Source organism: Cydia strobilella, chromosome 2 (genome assembly GCF_947568885.1).
Source record: "Cydia strobilella chromosome 2, ilCydStro3.1, whole genome shotgun sequence".
Classification (NCBI taxonomy): Eukaryota; Metazoa; Arthropoda; class Insecta; order Lepidoptera; family Tortricidae; genus Cydia; species Cydia strobilella.
The window spans coordinates 19,680,092-19,703,472 of NC_086042.1; the positions used below are offsets into that span (position 1 = coordinate 19,680,092).

General features: G+C 35.8%; 2 protein-coding genes across 4 annotated transcripts; both read right to left on the reverse strand.

Moving 5' to 3' along the window:
* Window positions 1-228: 228 nt before the first annotated feature.
* LOC134754176 (CAP-Gly domain-containing linker protein 1) lies at window positions 229-13,662 on the reverse strand. Of its 3 annotated transcripts, none has more exons than XM_063690309.1 (8): window positions 13,236-13,363; window positions 8,502-8,585; window positions 8,095-8,334; window positions 7,700-7,801; window positions 7,469-7,600; window positions 5,428-5,592; window positions 3,299-3,436; window positions 229-415 (listed from the first exon to the last, which is right to left on the reverse strand). In XM_063690309.1, the coding sequence occupies exons 1-8, from the start codon at window positions 13,344-13,346 to the stop codon at window positions 299-301; spliced, it is 1,089 nt and encodes a 362-aa protein (XP_063546379.1). In that variant the 5' UTR covers window positions 13,347-13,363; the 3' UTR covers window positions 229-298. The 3 variants fall into 3 exon arrangements, with proteins under 3 accessions (XP_063546379.1, XP_063546396.1, XP_063546388.1); XM_063690326.1 differs by lacking the exon at window positions 13,236-13,363 and adding an exon at window positions 13,544-13,662 and having other exon boundaries at window positions 233-415; XM_063690318.1 differs by having other exon boundaries at window positions 233-415; window positions 8,185-8,334.
* A 4,963-nt stretch (window positions 13,663-18,625) lies between these two features.
* On the reverse strand, window positions 18,626-23,156 carry LOC134754393 (mitochondrial import inner membrane translocase subunit Tim17-B-like). The gene is made up of 5 exons (XM_063690701.1): window positions 23,018-23,156; window positions 22,775-22,936; window positions 21,420-21,597; window positions 18,997-19,984; window positions 18,626-18,966 (listed from the first exon to the last, which is right to left on the reverse strand). The coding sequence occupies exons 2-4, from the start codon at window positions 22,916-22,918 to the stop codon at window positions 19,809-19,811; spliced, it is 498 nt and encodes a 165-aa protein (XP_063546771.1). The 5' UTR covers window positions 22,919-22,936; window positions 23,018-23,156; the 3' UTR covers window positions 18,626-18,966; window positions 18,997-19,808.
* Window positions 23,157-23,381: the final 225 nt, after the last annotated feature.

A 23,381-nucleotide genomic window follows, 5' to 3' on the forward strand; every position in this document is an offset into this window, starting at 1 on the left:
TTTGTAGCATGTGTATTAACGCATGAATAAATGGAATTCCACATTTAGGTGTTGCTAATTGATCTGTTGCAACATTCCTATCCAAGGCTCACTGACCCGATTTATTTTAATGGCGCTGTTTTTGCAACTACCAGTGTTTTGCCTTCGAAACATTAAAAGAAACAATTATTTCTACAAATTATTTATTTTATCAAAATTCACATAAAGTACAAAAAATAGAATATTGAACACGTATTAAATAGGTAATATTTTCGAAAATTTATTAAGTCATTTAAGTCTTTATTAAGTCCTTGTTTAATTATTTCGGCGTTTCCGTAGACGTCCCAGCTCCATTCGATTTGGCTAAATCTAATTTCAATTTGTTGTTCTCTGCGACTAAAGCCTCCACCTTCTGCTCATACTTTGATCGGAGTTCCTGAATAGGGGCATAAATAAAACGATTACATTTTCACCCATTAATCATAAATTCATAATATTATGTGATTCGTTGAGTGAAGCCGTAAAAATCAAACATTTCCAAATGTAACACATTCGGCATAAATAACGTAAACGTCACAAAAGTGACTTATATTTTAATCCTGTGCTCAAATTTAAATTTGATATTGTTTAGTAAAGCAAGTGGCCCAAACCTTTAATAAAATAGTTACTTATTCACTTGTTACTAAAACTGCTTGAACTCAAACATAAAACTATTATAATTATATTGCTGTTATCTAGGAATTTAACAGGGGATGTTACTGCAATGTTCTGCCACCAGAGTGCAGCACTAGCCTTTTTAATAAACTATAGAGTAACATACAATATACCTTTAACAGGTTTTAAGGGGCCCACTGACTATCAGTTCGCCGGACGATATCGGCCTGTCAGTTGTTCGGAACTGTCAAATTTTTGTTCTAACTGACAGGCCGATATCGTCCGGCGGACTGATAGTCAGTGGCCCCCTTTAGACAAGTTTAAGAGATAATAAAATATGACATTGATGCACCAAGGCGGTTTGTTTACAGAGGACCTACCGGGAAACGTGAATCCGAAATTTCGCTATCAGCCTCTTTATCGCCCGAATAACAGAGATGTTAGATAACGAAATTTCGACTTTCTTGTTTCGCGATAATCGCGATAGACCCTCAGATTGTGGTAGTGGCGCCCCCTACGCAGAGTTTTGCCTAATATTTCCTATTCATAGCGACCGCTGCAGGGGACCATCGAGTGCGCTGACTTCTGGCAAGGCCGGGCAAGGGTGTCGTGTTTCGTAGGTTCCAGGGCAAACTGCCGAATCCGACACAAGAGCAGACGATTCAACGGAGCCACGCCGTTTTGTCGCCAAAATAGTGTTTGTTAGTTTTTAAGTTTATGAAATTTATATGTATACGTTACATAGTCTATAAGGTATGGGCCTTGTTGCCTGAATAAAAAAAAATATTACGTAATATCAGGTTTCTGTTAAATTTGTCATTTTTGATGTAGCAAAAACAATCAACTAGTGTAGGTATGTATTACTAGCTGTTGCCCACGACTTCGTTTGTGTGGATTTTATACTGGTTGTTTTAATAGTAAATAGATGAACTGTTTTGAACATGAATTGTGCATTGTCTCTCACTTAAAATAATTTTCGTTCCCGGTACAAATTTTCAACCCCCATTTCATGGCCTTAATGGATGAGTTTTCATAAACGTTCAAATTACTTTTTTATTTTCTGATATTGTCTTACTAAAAAGTTTTAAGTCCATCGCTCAAAAACAATACGTACCCGATACAAACTTTCAATCCTTTTTTCACCACCTAAGGGGAAGAATCTTCAAAAACGCTTAAATCACTTTTCTCGTTTTTTAACAAAATGCCTTTTTACGAACTTTTAGGTTCCTGACCTAAAATAAAACTTGTATAACATACAATCTTTCATCCTCTTTTTTTTAACCCTTAAATGCATATTGTTGCCAAATGTATACAAAGCATTGGACAGCTCACAGATTCAACAGAAAAAAGCTAAAAACATTTGTTAAAACATTTTTTCCAACCAAAAATAAAAAAATAATGCCCCCCCCGTAAAATAATGGTTTAATTTTTCAAAATCGCTTATTATTTCTTGTACAGGCCATAAATGTAACCTGATATGCAAATTTCAACTTTCTAGCTTTTGTAGTTTCGGCTCTGCGTTGGTGAGTCAGTCATTCATCAGGACATGGTAGGCATTTTAAGTATAGAAATCGGGATGCGTAGCCAATGTGCTAATCGTTAACGCTCCGTATCGCAGTCTATCACTCTTCCATAAAAGTGCGACAGTGAAGGTTGCGTCTCGTTCGCTACTTGGGTACGCACCCAGGTGTGTTTACTTTGCTACCGATTTCTATCAAATATGGGACCCATTTCCAGCGTACCCCATTCTATCCTCTATTTCAAGTTTTGATCATAGCGAATCACTCAGTCAGAAAGGTCTTTGCGAATATGCAAAGTAATTTCCTGGCGACGTCGCTACGCCGAAGTCACCGAACGGAAATATTGGGTAGCCAACGCCATCCGAATCGGATCGATGTGTTTGATCATAAACTGAATATACCTACGTTTAAATGGGAAACTAAACAAACATATACCTATTGGAATTTCGAAATAACTCCCTGGTCGTATGTCCTCATTTAGTATCGTAACGTAGTAGTGAGCTTTTATTCAGCTTATCTACAGAAATAATATTTGAATTTTGCATAATCCGGTTTCAAGTAAATTAGGTTTTGCGGCACATGTTACTCACGTAGACGCTTAACTGATGGAGCCGCATCTACATTAGAGGCCAATGATACGAGTGTACCACTGACTCATTCTAACAAAGTCCCTCTCGGTACGGTCTTTACGTAGTTACAGTGTTAATAATTCTCCTTCAAACTTAATATTCAAGCAATAGGGAATATTACGCAAAGCTCTGCGTAGAGGGCGTCACTAGCACAATCACAGGGCCTACCGCGAAACACGAATATCTAAAGTTCGGTTTCTGCCTCTCTATCACTCTTGCATATTCGATCGATAGAGAGGCAGATAACGAAATTTCGATTTTCGCGTTTTGCGGTAGGCCACCTGCACCTGTAAACAAACCGCCTTGATGCATCAATGTAGTAATTTTTTTGTCAAAAAACTGTTTAAGGCATAGTATAGTACCTTTATGGATTAGCATGTGCACGAGTGCTGCACTCTGGCGGCAGAACATCGCAGTAATACTCCCTATAGAGCTAGGTGACAAACGGACGGTAATTAGGCTGTAGGCCTTATTTACTCTTTTTAATATAGGCAACTGTAATAAGTCGATAATCACCTTAAATATTTTAAGTTGTGTCTCGTACTCTTTCTTGAGGTCATCGTTAATGTTAGAGCTGGTCTGCGCGCGCTGCAGCACCAGCCCGTAGCGCTCTTTCTCAGTCTTAAAACGCTCCTCCATCGCCTGGAGACGGTCCTGCAATGCAATTAATTACTTTACCCCAGCTTTATCTTTCCAATCTTTATACAGTGTGTAAATTCAGTATGGGTAAACCTTTTTTAAACGGCGGTTAGCACATACACGGTGGCTATAAAATAATTGCATTCATGTTGCCCGGGAGGTTTTGGGATTATACTGAGCAACTTTTATATTTGGCTGGTCCATTTTCTTTAGTATTTTTTTTCGCGATTTCGTGGTTGGTCCCATAGTAAAAGTTACTCAGTATAATCCCAAAACCTCCCTGGCAACCGGAGTGCACTTATTTTTTACCCATCCTGTACCTATACAGGTCCTAACCTAAGAAGTATATTGAGATAACTTTTGCTTAGAAATACAATGAACATATTAATCAAAGATAGATATAACTCCGTAATAGATGGATACAGTCTAAGGAAAAAACGTCCCTCGAAAATCATGAAAATTTGATTCTCGATCAGATGGCGCCACTAGTTTTCGCCTACTCTCGTATAGAGGGCGTTGACGGTTTCGTTTGTTATTTAACAATTTTAACGCATATCAGTGAAAGAACATAGGTCAAAATTATATAAAAATAATTAATGCAAATAAAAAAAATCATTTATCCATATTTAAATACATTTTAACGTATTTTTATAAATCTTCATTTTTAGTGTTAAAGTATGTCGATAGATGGCAGTGAATTTACAGTGGTTACAAAATTTACTATGACAGTACCGCTCTCTTATTATATCCTCTTCGATATTAATTAACCATACAAAATAAATCGGCCCGCAATGTAAAGCAACACACAAGATACGAGCTTATTATTGTAACTGTGACAGTTACTATAAAAAGCTCGTATCTCGTAATGTCATGTCCTCAAGCCCCCTCCACACTCGTGCGCGAATCGCGGCGCGAAGCCGCGAACACGAGTGTGGAGTCGAGTTCGCTAATCAGCGAAATGGACTCCACACTCACGTTCGCGGCTTCATAATTATCATGTTACGTCTCGTATTGTTTGCAGTACATTGCTGCTTGGTAAATTTTTTGAAAATTATTACGCGGTCATAAATCTCATATTTCATAATTAAGTCTAATGTGTAGGGTACCTTAAAAAACTTGTTAATTCATGATTACACGGATAAATTCTATGTCTGGTTTAATTAATTGCTCGTATTCGATTTACACACTGTATAAACTTGAAAGTAGCACATTGTGTACATATATTATACGTATTCAACCAAATCAACTATATTAATTAGTTTATCAATAACATGAGCTTAACATGATTCCAATAGCCTTTGGGTTTGATCAATCCACCTTTGAAATATAAACATCTGATTAATCATAATCCTACATAAATCAAAATTAACGCAACTGAGGACCAGGAAAGGAAGCGTAGGCGTAATCAAATTTAGATTTTCATAATATCAAATTAACATTATATTTTTTGAATCCGAATACGCCTTCATAAGTGCTTGTGGGACGCAAGAGATTAAAATGAATGAATGATTGAATGAACTATAAAATCTTAATAAGCTTTTTAACAATTTGTAGTTGTGTGGCATACTGTGTGGCGTACATGCATGGTAATTGTTGACGTCATGGACTTTAAATTGTCAACGTTCTAACTGCCCATTAATCAAGCCGTTCAAGTGTACCACTTGAACGAAACAATTTCGTTTGATTTATATTGATTATAGATAGATTAGATAGATAATCTCAATGTAAAAAATGGCTACTTGTGCACACAGGATCTATATCAGAATTCATAAAAATTGTTTCCTGTTTTTGGTTTCCCTATTTTATATTTGCCTAATAAAATTCATATATGTAATTTTGATTATACTAACTTGACTTTTTTTTCGTGTTGTGATTTCGATTCGAGGGAACGCAGTTGTAACCTAACCTAAACCTACTTTTCTGGTAACAGATTGTGTTCATCGTAGTCGCAGCATTTGCTATTAAAGTGTAAATGGTTAAATCTATAAGATAAATGCTAGAGGTACCTCCATAGCCTTAATTTCCGAATTCCTGATCTCCAGCAAGTCCTTGGTAATCATGTTTATATCCTTGAGTGACTGCACCTGCGTCGTCAGAGCTTCTATCTGCAGCTCTTGGTTTTTAACCATTTTCGTCTTGTCGAATATCATGCCGCGAGCTTTACTGAGAAGCTGTAATACAAAAGGTTGTATTTTCACAATTATAACACTACATCAGGTACATTTGACAGTAAGAAGGTACAGCCAGCATCAATCATGGAACATCAAAACCAGCGGATCAGATCACGCGTCAAAAGACTCAAAAGTACCTTTCTCTAATAACATAATATAAAGAGGTATGTTACTATATTTTGAACAATTAGATTATTCAGATACTTTTGAACGCGAACTGTATATATCTGGAAAAGTATTCCAGGGTGGCAGACACTTTTGGCGCGTTGTTTTATCCGCTACGTTACGTATCTACGTACGGTTGATTTCATAAACATTTTTACAAGCCAACGTACCAGAAATATTTGTAAAGATATTTGTGCACTCGACTGTACCATCCTCTACATTGCTAGAGCGGTTTCAGACTAGCGTATTTTTCTGCGCGTAGATATGCTGTCGTTTGCGGCGGTACGAGCTTACACGCGCGTTACATTTCCTTACATGTGGGTTTTCTACATTTGGTCTATACGAGCTTACACTATCGTAAGCGTACGCTCGTATAAAACGATAGTCTGAAACCGCCCTTAGCTGGCGATTCGTAAACCTTATTTCAAAGACAAGGTCCCCGATGGTCAATTAAGAGTATTTCTGTTAGAACGGTCAGCTACAGAGATACAGTGTCTCCCTGTAAACAAACTTTTATGCAGAGAGGGCCTAGCCAAGATGACATCGTTGATAGAAAACGCCAATGGAAACTACAATATTGCGTTTGTAGCTTTTTAAACTTTACTCTTATTAACCATTGGAATATAATATAATATTCTTTTTTAAGGTATATATCGTATAATATTATTAGTTAAAGTAACTCTGACTCAAGAGACCATCATGCTCTAGCTTAATTGTATTGTTTGTACTTAGAGACCTTATACACCTCTAAGATTTTATTTTGTTTTAAATTTATTTTATATGTAATAAATAATACCTATATTTTTTATGATTCTGATAGGTAGAGACCTTTACATCTCTATATCAATTTAAATTTGTAGTTTAGTTATTTATAGGTAGGCATACTTCTTACGAATTATGTTATTATTATGTGGCGCTATGCTGTCTTTAATGTAACATACGAGCACAAATGTTGTATCTCACTGAATTAATTTAATTTATATATATTAATACAGCCCGGCAACTTGAACATGTCATGCTCGCTTAAAAGTCTTTGCTTACGGTGGCGTTGTTGATCGGGTCGCCACTTTCCCGAATGAAGGTTGAGGGAGACGATGGCTAAGATAGGTACGCGTCATACTCGTGAACGGGTGCTGTTTGTGGAGACCGGTCTGTTTAAGTTTACGCGGGCTTCATTTTACCTATGTAACTTTACTTTTGAGTGGCATTAACGTGAGGCACTTCATTCGGTTCTTGTCTGTTTGTCTGATTTAATATCTTGTCTTTTTATAATTATATAACAATTCAAGTCTTGGAGACCCTTTACATCTCTGGACAATTTGATGATCTTTTTTATTATTATATACATTTTATCTCTGACACCTAGAGACTTTTACATCTCTAAACAATTTTAGTACTTTTGTTGTTTGTATAGTTTTTATTAGTTTTTTTTTGTGTAGTTTGACATTTATATTTATGTAATTGTTTTTTGTAATTTTGGGTTAATTTTATTGTTTGTAAAAATTGACATGTAAAAGTGCCCCTGTAGCCTTTTTTGGTGAATAAATGTTTGATGTTTGATGTAAATAGGCTTATTCCCTCCCACCTTGTAAATATTTAATAAGTTGCTTAACTTATTAAATTTATTTATCGTGAACGTTTTTAAATGAACACTAGGTACTTATATAATAATTAACTAAAATTTTGCTAATTAGCTGTAAAGTACCCGTACCTCTTCGTGTTGTTGCTTGATGTTTTCAATCATCTCATGATTCTTTGGGCCAGGCTTGGAAAGAGCCGCTTGTAGTTCTGTTTCAAGATTTTTTACTCGGGCTTTCAGCAGATCTATTTCTTCCTCTCGAACCTATACAAGAAAAACATATGTGTGAGAATACAGTAAGGCATAATTATAAGGAATTGTAAGTTTATTCGCTGATCGACTTCAACATAATAACCTACTTACCTTCAACTCCATCCTTAGGGTGTCTTGACTCTTTTCGTTTTTCACTTGCTCTAATTCTTGAATTTTTATAAGAAGTGATGCTTCTCTCTGTTGCCAATCATTCTGTAAACATGAATAATAATAACAGATTACTTTAACGGTTTAAAGTCAGAACACCGGTTGGGTTTGCAGCACGTCTCAGGCTCTCTGCGTAGGACATCGCTTGCGTTACGTTTTCATTCGTTACGAGTCCCTTGGCATTACTTACAACTTACAAGCGATGTAGGTAAGTAAATATAATATATACATAGTGCTACGTTACGCATGCTATGTGCATCGGCCTTTACTTATACAAAAACCAATAGGTACATAAAACTCGGTTTGTTAGCTATGTATGTAAACATTACAACACTCACCGAATTATCACCATTAGCGAGACCATCTTGTTTAATTTCAGGTAGAATTCCTGCCTCAACTACTGTTGGAGTAACATTTTCATCTGTTACCTCTTTATTTTCCCCTTCAGTCTTGACCTTATTATTATGCTCTTCTGTCTTCGGTAATGTTGGATTTTCGACTGTTTTTGATTCAGGTGGTATCAGTTCAGATGGTATGTCTGATACGATTGCAGGTTGTTCAGCTTTAATATGTTCGGCCTGAAAATAAATTACACGATAAAATTTACAATCTATAAAGTTCCAGTCGATCTCGATTCGCCTTAAGTTTTATAAATATGTGTTAAGGTTAGTTAGTACAGACTCCATTTCTATAAGCTATCTAGCTTATAAAAACGGTGCAAGGTTCTCTCATTACATTTACTCACAGGTTTTGCTTCCTGCGGTACTGGCGGCTGAACCGGCGTCTGTCCTTCGCCACCTCCCGATCCCTGGCTGCAAGTTGAATCTGCCTGAAATGCACAATTCAACATACAATGCATATCACTTTCTTCCCACCTAGGGCTCGTGTCACTCATACATATTAATATGATGTGTGCTATTACATACTCCTTTAGATTTTAAACAGGTAGGTAGGGTATTAATACCAGTAATGGACAACACATAGAGAACGACCAAAATGGTGAACAATAATTAATTTTAATGGCCTAGACTTAGGCCAGAATAGCCGGTAGTGACCCTGCCTAATAAAAAGAGCAATTCCGGTACGGGCATTTATTTGTGTGTTAATAATTATAACAAATATTTGTTCCTATCAGTTTAAAGACGTTTATACACGGTGGCTAAAAAATAAGTGCATTCCCGTTGCCAGGCGTGCGTTTTGGAATTATACTGAGCAACTTTTACTATGGGACCAACCCTGAATGCACTTATTTTTTAGCCACCCTGGATATGATATGATGAAGAACGAAGTGTCCAATATTGGTGCTTATCAGCTTAAAGGATCCAAAACTAGTTTTGCATGCAACGATGATCAACGCATTGAATGCGTTAGACCGCCAATCCAAAGATGTGGGTTCGAGTCCCACGTTAGCCAGAGTTGATCATGATCATCGTTGATTTTTTTCATTGTGATTGACATCTGCATATACAATTTATAAATTGTAATGTGGTACGTTCCACAATAAAAAGGAAAAAATGTATTGATACTTATATTAACATTGGAGCCCTTATCTTACGAGAGTCATAATTACTGCCGCCGTGTGAGGGGTATGGGGTGTGACCTACTGACCCGGATAAAGGATGACTCACGTTAGAGCGGGCCGTGTCCGGGCCGGAGCTTCCGGCGCTTCGTTTTCTATGGAAAGCATCACGTGATCACCTGTCATGTCATAGAAAAGTAAGCGCCGGAAGCTCCGGCCCGGACGCGGCCCGGTCTAACGTGTCATCCTTAAATGTTACGAAACATGATTGATTTGGTACGCATTTTTAACATGAAATTAGCCTTCAGGTGTCACTTGCAATTTGTATATCTTGCTTTAACATTTAGCAGTACTAGATTACATATGTTTCTTTAGTTAGACCATGTTTTGTTGATAAGTTACACAATTAAGATTTCTTTAATTTTGATTTTTGAAGTAAATTATTGTAATTTAATCTTCGGAATTTCTTTACGTCTTACATACTCGTATAATGCATATTATGCTCTCCGGCAAAAGCAAAAATGTGCGATACTAGCAAAAAACAAGTAAATTTATCTTCATAATATAAGCACACCGGGGAGTTCAGACTTGAATGCGTAATATGATCCCAAACAGTGAAAATAAAAAGATACATAAATGTTACTAAGCTATAGTTTGGTTTTTAGTGATCTTACTTACCGGCATTTTAAAATCCTATCTTATTTTAGGTTATTTCTGCTCAGAATAGAGAACTATCTATTAATAACGGGGTTGACAATAGGATTCTAAAATGAGGGGATAGGATGCAAAAATATTTTCCATAATGTCAATATCCAGAGAGGAAAATGGGGACTACGTTTGTATGGAGAAGCGGCTGTCCCCTTTCCTCTTAAAGGACTATCAATTAATAGCAGTTTAAATTTTTGGCTTTCCTACGGATATCCTATTTTTTCGTAATCGTCTCCAGTTTATTATTTATTGTTTTAATTAATTTCGCATTCAATATTTCTACGCAATGCTGTTAAGAATAATGGAACATAATTTACATAATACCTTAGTATTAGTTATTAAATTTATTTTAATTCAAAAATAAACTAAGTAAGACTTACTTATTTAATTTATCAAAATTGGGCTCGATTCTATATTAACGATTATAAACATTTTTAAATATTTAAAATAGCATCAATATACTAATTGGTTTTAATTAGCTGCTAATTGTTTTATAAAAAAGCTTATTGCTATATAGCAATAAGCCTGTATATACAGGGTTTTGCGATTTCGGGGTAGGCCCCATAGCAAAAGTTGTTCAGTATGACCAAAGATAGATATAACTCCGTAATAGATGGATACAGTCTAAGGAAAAAACGTGCCTCGAAAATCAAGAAAATTTGATTCTCGTTCAGAAGGCGCTACTAGCTTTGGCCTACTGTCGTATAGATGGCGTTGACGGTTTCGTTTGTTATTTAACAATTTTAACGCATATCAGTGAAAGAACATGGGTCAAAATCATAAAAATAATTAATGCAAATGAAAAAAATCATTTATCCATATTTAAATACATTTTATCGTATTTTTATAAATCTTCATTTTTAGTTTTAAAGTGTGTCGACCGATGGCAGTGAATTTAATGGGGTTACAAAATTTACTATGACAGTACCGCTCTAGTATAAGTTACTCTATGGTATGACCTACAATATTCACCCCTCAGAGTTTGGTCAGAGATAACAAAATCATCCTGTATATTATTGCATGATTCATTATGGGCAAATTATCCAAAACTCGTTCAGTAAAACGCGTTTTTATCCAATTTATTAAATAATACAAGTCTAGTCTACCTACTCGTACCTATTTACTCGTTCACGATGCGTTGGTGATGTTGGTATACACTTGGTGTAATTTAATGCCAATACGCGGCGCTGTGTGCATAACAAATTTGATGTGAATTTAGGTGTTAAATCGTACAAAGTTTCATCCACCCCTTGATTATGTTTACACAAACTTTATTGTGAAGGCAATTTATTTAGGCTTTTATTTCAAGGAAGACTTCGCATTAGGCAATAATAAGTCGGCTTTTCTTGACAGGGTGATAAATGACCTTAGTAACATTTATGTATCTTTTTATTTATTTTCACTGTTTGGTATCATATTACGCATTCAAGTCGGAACTCCCCGGTGTGCTTATATTATGAAGATAAATTTACTTGTTCTTTGCTAGTATCGCACATTTTTGCTTTTGCCGGAGAGCACAATTTGCAATACTAGTAAAGAAATTCCGAAGATTAAATTACAATAATTTACTTCAAAAATCAAAATTAAAAAAATCTTAATCGTGTAACTTATCAACAAAACATGGTCTAACTAAAGAAACATATGTAATCTAGTACCTACTGCTAAATGTTAAAGCAAGATATACAAATTGCAAGTGACACCTGAAGGCTAATTTCATGTTAAAAATGGGTACTAAATCAATCGTGTTCCTAAATCAGGTTTCGTAACATTTATCCGGGTCAGTAGGTCACACCCCATACCCCTCACACGGCGGCAGTAATTATGACTCTCGTAAGATAAGGGCTCTAATGTTAATATAAGTATCGATACATTTTTTCCTTTTTAGGGTTCCGTACCTCAAAAGGAAAAAACGGAACCCTTATAGGATCACTCGTGGGTCTGTCTGTCTGTCCGTCTGTCACAGCCTATTTTCTCCAAAACTACTGGACCAATTAAGTTGAAATTTGGTACAAATATGTAAGTTTGTGACCCAAAGAAGGTCATGTAACGTAAACAAATGAATTTTAAACAAGGGGGCCACTTATGGGGGGTAAATGACATAATTTAAAAATAAAGTTTTTGAAATTATATTGTGTTACATATCAAATGAAAGAGCTCATTGTGAGAATCTCAAATATTTTTTTTTAATAATTTAAGGATAAACAATTTAAAAGTTATTCAAGAAATTAGCCAAAACATGGCCATTCCCCCCCCCCCCCCCCTTTATCTCCGAAACTACTGGGTCTAAAATTTTGAAAAAAAATACACGAAATAGATCTTTATCTATAGATTACAGGAAAACCTATTAGAAATGTGCAGTCAAGCGTGAGTCGGACTTAGTTTTTGATCCGACCTCTACGGGTTTTTTAGAGATTTCGCTCACGGTTCACATAAAAAATACAATAATTGTTTAAATTGTGTAATGTACGGAACCCTTGGAACGCGAGTCCGACTCGCACTTGGTCGGTTTTTTTATTGTGGAACGTACCACATTACAATTTATAAATTGTATATGCAAATGTCAATCACAATGAAAAAAATCAACGATGATCATGATCAACTCTGGCTAACGTGGGACTCGAACCCACATCTTTGGATTGGCGGTCTAACGCATTCAATGCGTTGATCATCGTTGATTTTTTCAATGTGATTGACATCAGTCTGCATATACAATTTATGAGGGCTCTAGTTTTGGATCCTTTAAGCTGATAAGCACCAATATTGGACACTTCGTTCTTCATCATATCATATCCAGGGTGGCTAAAAAGTAATTGTGTAAAAATTAGGAGCGAAAAACAGATTTCATACAAAATTTTAAATGCTCCTATATAATTTTTATAATGATTAAAAATTCGAAAAAATCGAGCTGTGATTGATATACAACAAATTGTGTCCAAAAATTTTCAATAATGTTAAGAAGAAGAGTGTCCAGAGAGGAAAATGAGGACTACGTTTGTATGGAAAGGCGATTTTGCGCGGGTCCTCCACTTTCGTCTTAATTAAGTAAACAATATCTGAGCACCCAAGCGAGCGTTTCTCCCAGACAAAACGATTTTCTAATCATAACATCTCTGTTCATCGATTTCGTTGTTCACTTCGAGTTTTTGCAATGACTAAGCTAAAGTAAATAGTAACATTTTTAATTTACCAAAGAAAAAATTTAGTAGGTATAAATTTTAGCGTGCCTACCTAAATTGAGCAGTAGGTACCCACCGTGGAAACATTCTCACTTCGGACTCGAGTCCATATGGATCTAATATTGAACCCCTCAAACATGTCAGAACTTTTCAATTTACTCATTATAACGTCGGTTTCCATTGCCATTTCAGTTCCCTTAAACTTTGTTTGTTCTTTGTTTAATATCAAATACGATTATGGCGTCCCAAGACGTAAATCTACCCCACGTGAATAGATTTTGACAACATCATGATGACATAGCATATAATATTTATTTATATTTTGTACATTTCAAGCGGCATCACTCAATAAATCGCCAGTAATAAAACAAAGTGTAAACTTACCATTTAAGTATTATTTTCTAGTTCGTATTCACACAAGTAATTCGTTAAGACGGTTGTGGAGAACTACGAGCACGCCGGCCTGAACAATATCTATTTCTGGATTACACGGAGTAGGTATAAATTATAAATAGAAAATGAAACGCGTGGTTCCTAAACTTTTCCGCTCGCATTTGTAATTTATTTAAAACTTCATGAAGATGAGATCAGTTATGATGCATATTTTATTATTTTTTACTAAATAAAGTCCAATAAAATTTTTAGAGAGGGCCACTTGCACCGTTCACTAACCCGGGGTTATCCGGTTAAATCTGGAGTTACCATTAGTTACCAGTACAATTGGCAAGTGGCCCTGAGAGATAAAGTCCAATTAAAGTAAAATATTTGAAATTGATTTTAGACGCCAAAATTAACTCAAAATACAATAATTTTCTACTTAGTTGACGATACTATATTTACTGAGGTATACAAAGTATAACTCTTTATGTTAAATTTGTGCCCTATTAAGTACCAAGAAAACTGTCAGACACTTTGGTGTCTTATGTACACTAAAGGGGCACTTTGGTACGCTCAAAACTGCCCCACTCTTTATTGTTCCAAAGGTATCCCCATTGGTCAAATATGTCAAATAAGTCTTGCTTTCAAAAAACCGGCCAAGTGCGATTCGGACTCGCGCACGTGGGGTCCCTACCATTACGAAAAAAATATTTATTTTATTCTGTTTTTAGTATTTGTTTTTATAGCGGCAACAAAAATACATCATCTGTGAAAATTTCAACTGTCTAAGTCTATCACGGTTCATGAGATACAGCCTGGTGACAGACGGACAGACAGCGGAGTCTTAGTAATAGGGTCCCGTTTTTACCCTTTAGGTACGGAACCCTAAAAAATTATAAGCTAACTTTATTACTGAATTAACGTTATATTAAAGGAAAATTTTAAAAATTTCCCGCTTCCGGCAAGACTCGAACTTGCGAGCTTTTGGAACACCGGTCCTATCACTCTTAACGCATTCACTGCCAGGGGGCGTGGCCTAGGAACAAACTTGTATGACGGTGAACGCACATGTGCGTTTGGGGCAGTGAATGTGTGTTAACTAACTGCGCTACGGAAGGTTACCAGAAGCGTGCGAATCTTTCCATTCCTTCCTTTATATACACACGCCTTAGGGTTGAAACTAGAATCGACAAAGCGGGACCTTTTACTAAACGGTCACATACATAAGAACCATATATTAAAAGCTTTGCGGTGAGTGAGTGCTAATCGTGATATACAAGGTGTCTCTGACCACGGGGCTTTAAATTCAGGGCTCGATTCTAGTCGCTAAACTGAGCTACTTTTATTATGGGACCACTTTCCATAAAAAACGTCGACATCTGATCAGCTAGTATTTACAAGTAGAGTGGGTAAAAGAAAGAATATTCATATAAAATGCATACTACGCAATTTATCCGGTTTGCATGTCCAATGTCTTTTCCCTTTCACTCTTATAAACGGTATTTCGCCATAGCCTCCTTGCTATGATTCGACTATGATGCCCACATGATGCCATAACACGACGATGGAAAAATGCCCGGTCGGTAATAAAGACAAAGCATGGTACTATTTTCTCTTTCCCCTTATAGGAATCGCAATAAGACTATCTTACTCTATCAAAGAGTGTCAGGCCCTTGGTGTCGGACCCAAAGAATAAAGTAAGTATAGGGACCGTGCGCGTTGGAGGGTCTGCCATCTTGTGGCCTGAATCGGAACCATAAACATGTACATCACATGTACATTGACACTTCACGCCAAAGCAAGTGCTGCCATCTTGTGGGCTACTTTGGAAGCATAAACTACACATTTACGTCTAAAATCTGACGTCTCCTAGCTGTGCCTCTTATAGGAATCGCAATAAGACTATCTTTCTCTATCAAAGAGTGTCGGCCCTTGCGATCGGGCCGATTCACGCTCATAGCGCTTGTCATTGTCAAACATAGACCTAGCATTACATAGACCAGCTATACGCGTGCGCCCGTAAGGGATAGACATAGATGACGTCATAAACGTGGGGATACCATATTGGTAAAAATTACCCCAATATTTGATATCACGTTGGGGCGATTACCCTGGAGGCAAAGTTAGCTTGTATGACGGTATTAAAAAATTGTTAAATAAAATGTCAATGGGCCGTTCTTTTTAGGCGTATAAACAATGAAATACCTCCTATAATTCGCGTAGGTGGTTAAAAACTAAACATGTTTAGTAAATAAAACGTAAAATAAAATGTATTATGGGTTTTAATTTAAAGAAATCACAAATCGCAATCACACCAATTAATGTACACCACATTTAATCTTCACAACATTTGTTTATTTATTTTTTGGAATTAGAAGTACGAAAAAACTTCGAGGTCAAAATTACCCATAAAATTATGATATTTTCATCTGGTATCCCTAACATGATTGTTATGCAGCTAAATTAAGAAGAAGTTTAAAAATGGCTGACCTCAGACTCTTACCTACCTACGTAATTTGGGCGGATAATTTTACAAATAATGTTTTGTTAATTTGCGTAAATAATTGTGATATTTTTATTGAAATCGTTTGATTCTACATTGCTTTGAGTGTAACGTAATTTTACGATGTTATTCTCACATATTGCGTTAAGAGGAAGGTGTAAAATACCGTACTTACGTGTGAAAGGTTATGATCTCATATTTTTGCTCAGAGCGCTATTACAGCCGATTACAGAACAATTCACCAGTATTTTATCAAAGTTCAAGCATTCAAAACGCTAACCATCACTATATTTCATAAGAGAAAGCACAATTTCATACAAAACAACGATAATTAAACAAGCAACGAACAAACATAACATGTCACGTACTTATTTGTTTGCCACAACCTCGGTTGTGGCAGCGGTGGAAAAGTGAAACTATGACAAGGACAAACAATAACAGCGCTTTCTCTGCTACTCCTACTGAAAGATACATAAGACTATCCCGTTCGGTCATTTTCCCCCACTCCTCATGACCGATCCAGTTATACTAGATTCATGTTGTCAAACGTCACCTTGACGCTTGCGCTGTGAGCGGTGTGAGCACCGTGAGCGCCGTCCATTGTAATGCTAGGTCTATGATGTCATCAATAACGTCACGATATCTCATGTATAGTTTGTAAAGGACTGTCATTCAAACATAGACAGAGAGAATCATACTATCTTTGTCTTACACTAGTACCCAAAAGAAAAGGATGAGTATAGTTTTTTTTGTTCTTATTTACTGACAATTTGGTTTGACCAATTATAATTAACTGACAGCTGCCGCTTCGGTTTATTTGTTCGGCATAGTGTTTAATCAATAGGCATGCTAGATAAGAAACGGTACCTTTGCTATTGTAATCAGTTTGAACGCATACAACAAAATTCAAGTAAATTAATTTTTAACAAGCAGAAACGTCTGCGATCGATGCTATTAAGCTTAGAATAATCCAGAGGCCGTGAGTTCAAGTCTCACCCAAGGCAGTAATTTTTCCACTTTTAAATTTATTCTAAGCTTAAAATTCAAGTAGTTCGTTTTGGTAATCTGGGTAAGTGATACGCTTTTCTATTGCAATTTATGCAGTAACCTGCCATTTATAACTGCATGCCAAGAAAAAACGATGAGTATAGTTTTTTTTTTCTTATTTACTGACAATTTGGTTTGACCAACTATAAGCGCTATGAGCGTAAATCGCTCCGATCGTGAGTGTGCTGTGAGCGTAATTCGGAACATAGCCCTACTGTACTGTCACTGTCAGATCTATCAGTAATGTCACTGTCTAGCCTGAATAGATTCCATTCCATACTGAATAGGCTGGTCAGTTGTTGACAAATTTTAGTTGTTTTGCGACTTTTGCGGTACATTTTGATGTAAATAAATTTTAATAGTAACGCTCATTTGTCATTTCACTGATTTTTGAAGGTAAAAGATACTGTGTTATATACATTAGTTCTAAAACTTAACTACAAGTTAGTAGTAACTCTTCTTACAATAATGTTACCCATTTCCAGATACAAAATGACTTCAGAAAAAAACGCACAAATCGCCCAAGCCCAGGAAGCCTTCCAAATGATGCACCAGATATCGCATCTGCTTAATACGGGACTAGACACTGAGTCACTAGCTATATGTATCCGGCTGTGTGAGCTGGGCGTAGACCCGGAAACGCTGGCACACGTTATTTGGGAAATAAGGAGAATGGGAGAGAACGCCTCGCAGACCAAACACGGGTCTTACAATCACACTTCTTTTAAAGAATAGTCTAGTCCATATTGAAAAACAAGGAGATTATGGAGTGTGAAGAGTAAAAATGTATATTCACCTAATTAAGGGAATCTCTTAAGAAGATGCAAATGCTGACCAGATAATAAAACTTAGATTATTGCCTATTTTATCTATATGTATATCCAATCAATAGACTGCTAGCTTTCTAAAAATGGCATTCCTAATAAAGTAAAATCAAGTATTGTATAATTGTTAGCTGTTGGTTCTCCGAAAAATAAATAAATAAGTATTATCTTCCAAAACGAATATTAGGCCAAGTTCATTGTTGGCTTTGACAGTAAATTGCAAGACGACTTTACTAAATAATGGCATTGATTTATAATAAAATAATAAAAACTCCTATACACTTCTATACTATGCAACATAGACCTACATGCATATATGCATAAAGTTCAATTTTAGTTTTGACACTTCGGTGATGTAGCATCTGGATGACAACTTTTGTGTTTGACACAGCGTTGAAAAGGTTAAACATCACAATATAAAATAAAATAACACCTGCACTTCTGTGCTATAAGAATCGCTGCAGTTATTTTGGTCTGACTTTATATACTTTAATAACTACTATAAAAATTTAAGTAAATAATGGAAATTATTTAACCTAATGCACACCAAATTTTGCAAGCTGTCATGTTGTGTCAAGTCTGTGTGAATTTTCTAGCAAATCTTCAAGATGGATATTTTCAGGTGTTCTAAGGGTAAATAATGCCTTTTTGCTTAGTATAGCTGTTACTAATCATATTCTTAATTTTTAGGTGTAAAGTAATAAAACCCATATTTTTCTAAACCAATTTATTTTATTTTTAAATCATATTAATAATCAAACAAGATGTACGATTACAAAGTAGGTAAATATTTCATAGCATATTGTCCATATTTAATTTACCTATGTGAAATAGAATGGCAAATGCCAGCCTGAAGAAAGGAACAAATATATCTTCATGATACTGGGGAAAGATTCAATTCACATAATGGCAGGTACATCTAAAATGTGGTCACAATCAAATATATGGGAAACAAATAAAATATCGAAAGTGACAATGACATCATACTATGAAATACTTTAAAAACTAATAAAAACTGAAAAACAAATATGTTACTGGTAAAATATGACGTCCCACTGTTATTTCCAACATAAACATATAAACACAACTCAAGCAAAAAAAAACATCTATACCATAAGAAACAGTTTGGAATTGAATGTCCTGATAGATCTAAAATACTAAAACTAAAAGTATAGCCCTTCCCCATTATGCATGAACTGCCTAGACATAAGTAGACAAGGCTTTAGATTTAGGGTGGGTTGCACCAAACTCTGTCAATGGTAAAGTGTTTGCTAAATTTTGTTGTATGTAAAGTTTCATAGTAAACTGCAGAGTGACGTTCATCGCTTTGTCAAATGTGGTTGGTGCAACTGGCCCTTACTCAACACATTGACTGCCAAGATCATGCCGGGCGTGTTCATTTTAATTATTAGAAATGGGGTGCTTGGCACTAAAAGTGTTCATTACATCTGAGTTAAATCTTTACTGAACAGTGAAAAGGTCAACTTTACCATTAACACCAGTTTCTGACCGCGGTGCAAACATAGTAGCAATCAGTACTGGACTGCAAATATCACAGATGCTTCCTGTTCACATTATAAATTAAAACCTCTTTTTTTGTTTTAAAGTAAGAGATTAACATTGCTATTTACTAGCAAAACAAAATTAACTGTACAGTTAAAACAGTTGTACATACAAAAATTGTACACAAATGAAAAAAGATTTTTTTTTTATATATATGAAAGAATGAAATTGTCAAGGGATATTTAAATCAGTGATTTACTTTTGTAATAAATACTGTTCAATTTGAATTGAAACTGTACAGTTTAATTTTAGGTACATTCACTGTTGAACACAAGGGCAAACCTTGCCTCATGAGGTTGGGAACTAACCAATAAGAAATGTCTAAAGTCTAGGTTTATTGGAAAGTCTGCCCTTGTCCTTGACTCTGACCTAGAACTGAGGGGTCTTCAAATATTGGTTGCTGAGGCTTGAACTGTTCTGCTGAGAGGCGTGTGAACATGATGCCAATGCCCTCTATGAGGGCAAGCAGGATCCCACCTACTAGTGCACTGCCTGCCATCGCTGGTACACCTGGAAGTTCACCAAATTACATCAGTTATATTGTTAATTCCTGTAAGTAGAATCATTTTCATTGATTACAAGTTTTTATTTAACTTGCAATGTTTGTATGTTTGGGTCCAATCTTGCAAGCTACATTAGACCCCCTTTCCATTTCTTGATTGAGCTGAAACTTCACAAACATGTACAGATGTAGTGCATAATCCTTTCCCATCGTATTTTCACGGAAATGTACGAATGTGTCATGCTATTTCAGTACAAAAAGTTCTGAGGTTGACTGAAGTAGCATGACAAATAAGAATGTTTCCAAGAAAATACTATGGTAAGTGATGGTAAAGGATTATGCACTACATCTGTAAGTTGTGGTAAGTTGGGTGACAATGCAATATCATGGTACCATCAATTTTATCTCTTATCTGATGATGGACGCAGGTGGCCATAGGAACTCTGTGGTAAAACAATGCAACCTAATTGTGTTTGGGTTGTTAAAATTAAGCTCAACTTAACTACCCTATTTTATTCCTTTTCACGGACTAATAACGAGGAAGAGGTAGATAGAAGGAAGAATATTACATGGCGAAAGTTCTGGTCATTCAAAGAAATTCTGAAAGGAAAATATAGTACGAAGATAAAAAGAATAGTAATGGACACATGCCTTCTGCCCAGTTTACTATATGGATGCCAAACGTGGACTTATACTAGCAAGATCAAACAAAAAATAAACACTACACAACGAGTTATGGAAAGAAGCATACTGAGAATTAACAAAATGCATAAAATAAAACTATGAAAACGGATTATATCGCGTATATTGAATTTAATATACGCAATATAATCCGTTTTCATGGTATTATTTCATGAGTAACTATCGCGGTAACCGAAGACAACATTAAAATGCATAAAATTAGAAACGAAACTATAAGAAGTAAAACAAACGTAAAGGATGCGCTCACACAAGCTCTAAAGCTCAAGTGGCAATGGGCAGGACACATCTCGAGGTATACTGATAACAGATGGACAACACTAACAACAAGACGGAAAGGACCATTACCAGCTAAGAGGAAAACTGGAAAACCTGTCAAACGGTGGACCGATGACATAGTAGAGGTTGCCGGGAAAGACTGGATGTACAATGCCAAACATAGATATTTATGGAAGAAATGGGAGGAGGCCTTTACCCAAACGGGATCCATACCCCAAGAAAGAAAAATCAACAGAAACAACAACACCTTAAAAACTTATTTGTAGGTAAACCAGTCTGGATATGTCAGGTACGTACGCACATGTGCTCTCCCGAATTTCGGTGATAATATCGCGATATAATATAACCAAATTTAAAAACTAAAATAGTTACTAAATAATTGAAAAGAGTATGGAAACAAAGAGGCTATAATAATAATAATAAAACTGCCCTATTGAGATATAATAAATAAATAAAATGACTAACCATTTCTTGCAGCCAGTATTCCACCGGTCAATGCGCCACTCATGATAGAGTTCCAGGGGTCCTCCTTCTGCCGCATGTATACAAGAGAGCAGTCTATTGTGGAAAACATGCCACCCCATACTGCAAAGTTGCCAGCTACTATTGGTGACCGCTCCTTGATTGCTGCTAAGCTGCCAAGCTGTAGACAAGGAACAAATCAATTAGTTTCTTTTAACTATCGAGTCATAGGTATATTTATTTTCAGAAATTCATAATCAATTTGTTGAAGTCGATCCAAATAAAACTTACAATTGCAGACGCTGCATTTAACCATTTTAACTTATTTGTAATCAATCAATCAATCAATCATTTATTTGCACATAAAACATAGTATATAATGCATGCAAATACACTTATAAGACACATTACTCTACCAGTAATGTCGAAATTAATAAGGGTAAGAAAGTATAGGTACATTTTCTAACAGAATGTAAGGTTAATTTGGATGTGTTGTGGCTGACCTTCTCATTGGGGCCTATTAATTGTGACTTCTGTATGAACTCTACTAAGGGGTCATCCATTAATTACATCACACGTTTAGGGGAAGGGAGGGGGTCAAACAAATGTGACATGTTGTGACAAACTTTGTGACGTCACTTTAACTACATATGTAACCAAAAAGGGTTTTGATTGTTTTATTTGCTGTTAACAGTTAAATAACTAGTTTTTGCAATGATAATTGTTTTATGGATGTATTCTTAATGAGCTTCATGTTATAAATTTCTAACATTGCTTTTGTTAAAATAATGAAAAGGTTATTGAAATTGTTGGTTTCATTGAAAACAAAATTGCAAAACATGTGACGTCACACCAGGGGGGAAGGGGTTAGCCAAATATGACCAGGTGTGACAAGGAGGGGCAGAAGGGTAACAAAAATCTTCAAATTAGTGTGATGTAATTTATGGATGACCCTTGTGTTTAGTGGCGAATGTATGAACTTGCAATAAATACCATATAATCAATGTGTAAACACTAAACAGGCCCCAATGTGAAGGTTAGCCACACTTACCTGTATTAACCTTAATTCTAAAAACTAACTATAGAAGCAACTATATTGGCTCATATTACAAAAATCCAGAAAATTTGAGCAGTTTTTCTCAACAGAATTATAATATATCATATCGGGATATGTAGGTACACTCGTATATTACCCATTACTAGTAGCTAGTAATACTACTTACTATACAAATAAAAATAAAATAGGCAACATACAAGTGGAGTACTTATACACTAACTAAGCAATGTTTATCTACAAAACTAATCCAATTCATTAAAGTTCGCTTTAATTGCAGGTCAAATTCCAATGAGAATCTTACCATCTTTCGGCTGAATCCAACTGGTGCATTTCTAAATCCTTTTATTGAGTGAAATATTCCTCCACCAATGGCACCCATGATGAAAGCGCCACCGGAGTCGTCCAAAATACGCCACGGGCAGGGTTCTCGTGAATATTCATCCATTATGTATCACTTTTCTATCTGTAACGTAATATTAGGTAAGATAACCTAACACGACAACAAATTCGTAGCACGATCACTATATATGACACTTCAACTTACTGACTTATTTAGGATTTTTAATTTGCGCTTAGGTTTGTTCTTAAGTTGAGCGTTATAGGGAAGTAATTACTTTCGAAATCTCCGCATTAATATTTTATTAAATTGAAAACCCTACCACTCTGCAGCAGTCTGGCAGAGGTCGGGAAAAGGCCTGTCTGTCATCACCATCAGCATGACATTTTGTATGATGCCATTGTCACCATTGAGACCATTTTCATCGCAATCGTATCATGGGCTCTACAGACCTCATCGATAATTGTATGCGATTAATGATTATCGATACATTGCTTTGCTGACATAGACCCAGTATTACATAGATCAAATACGCGTGCGCCCGTGAGGGACAAAACATACGCAATGCGAC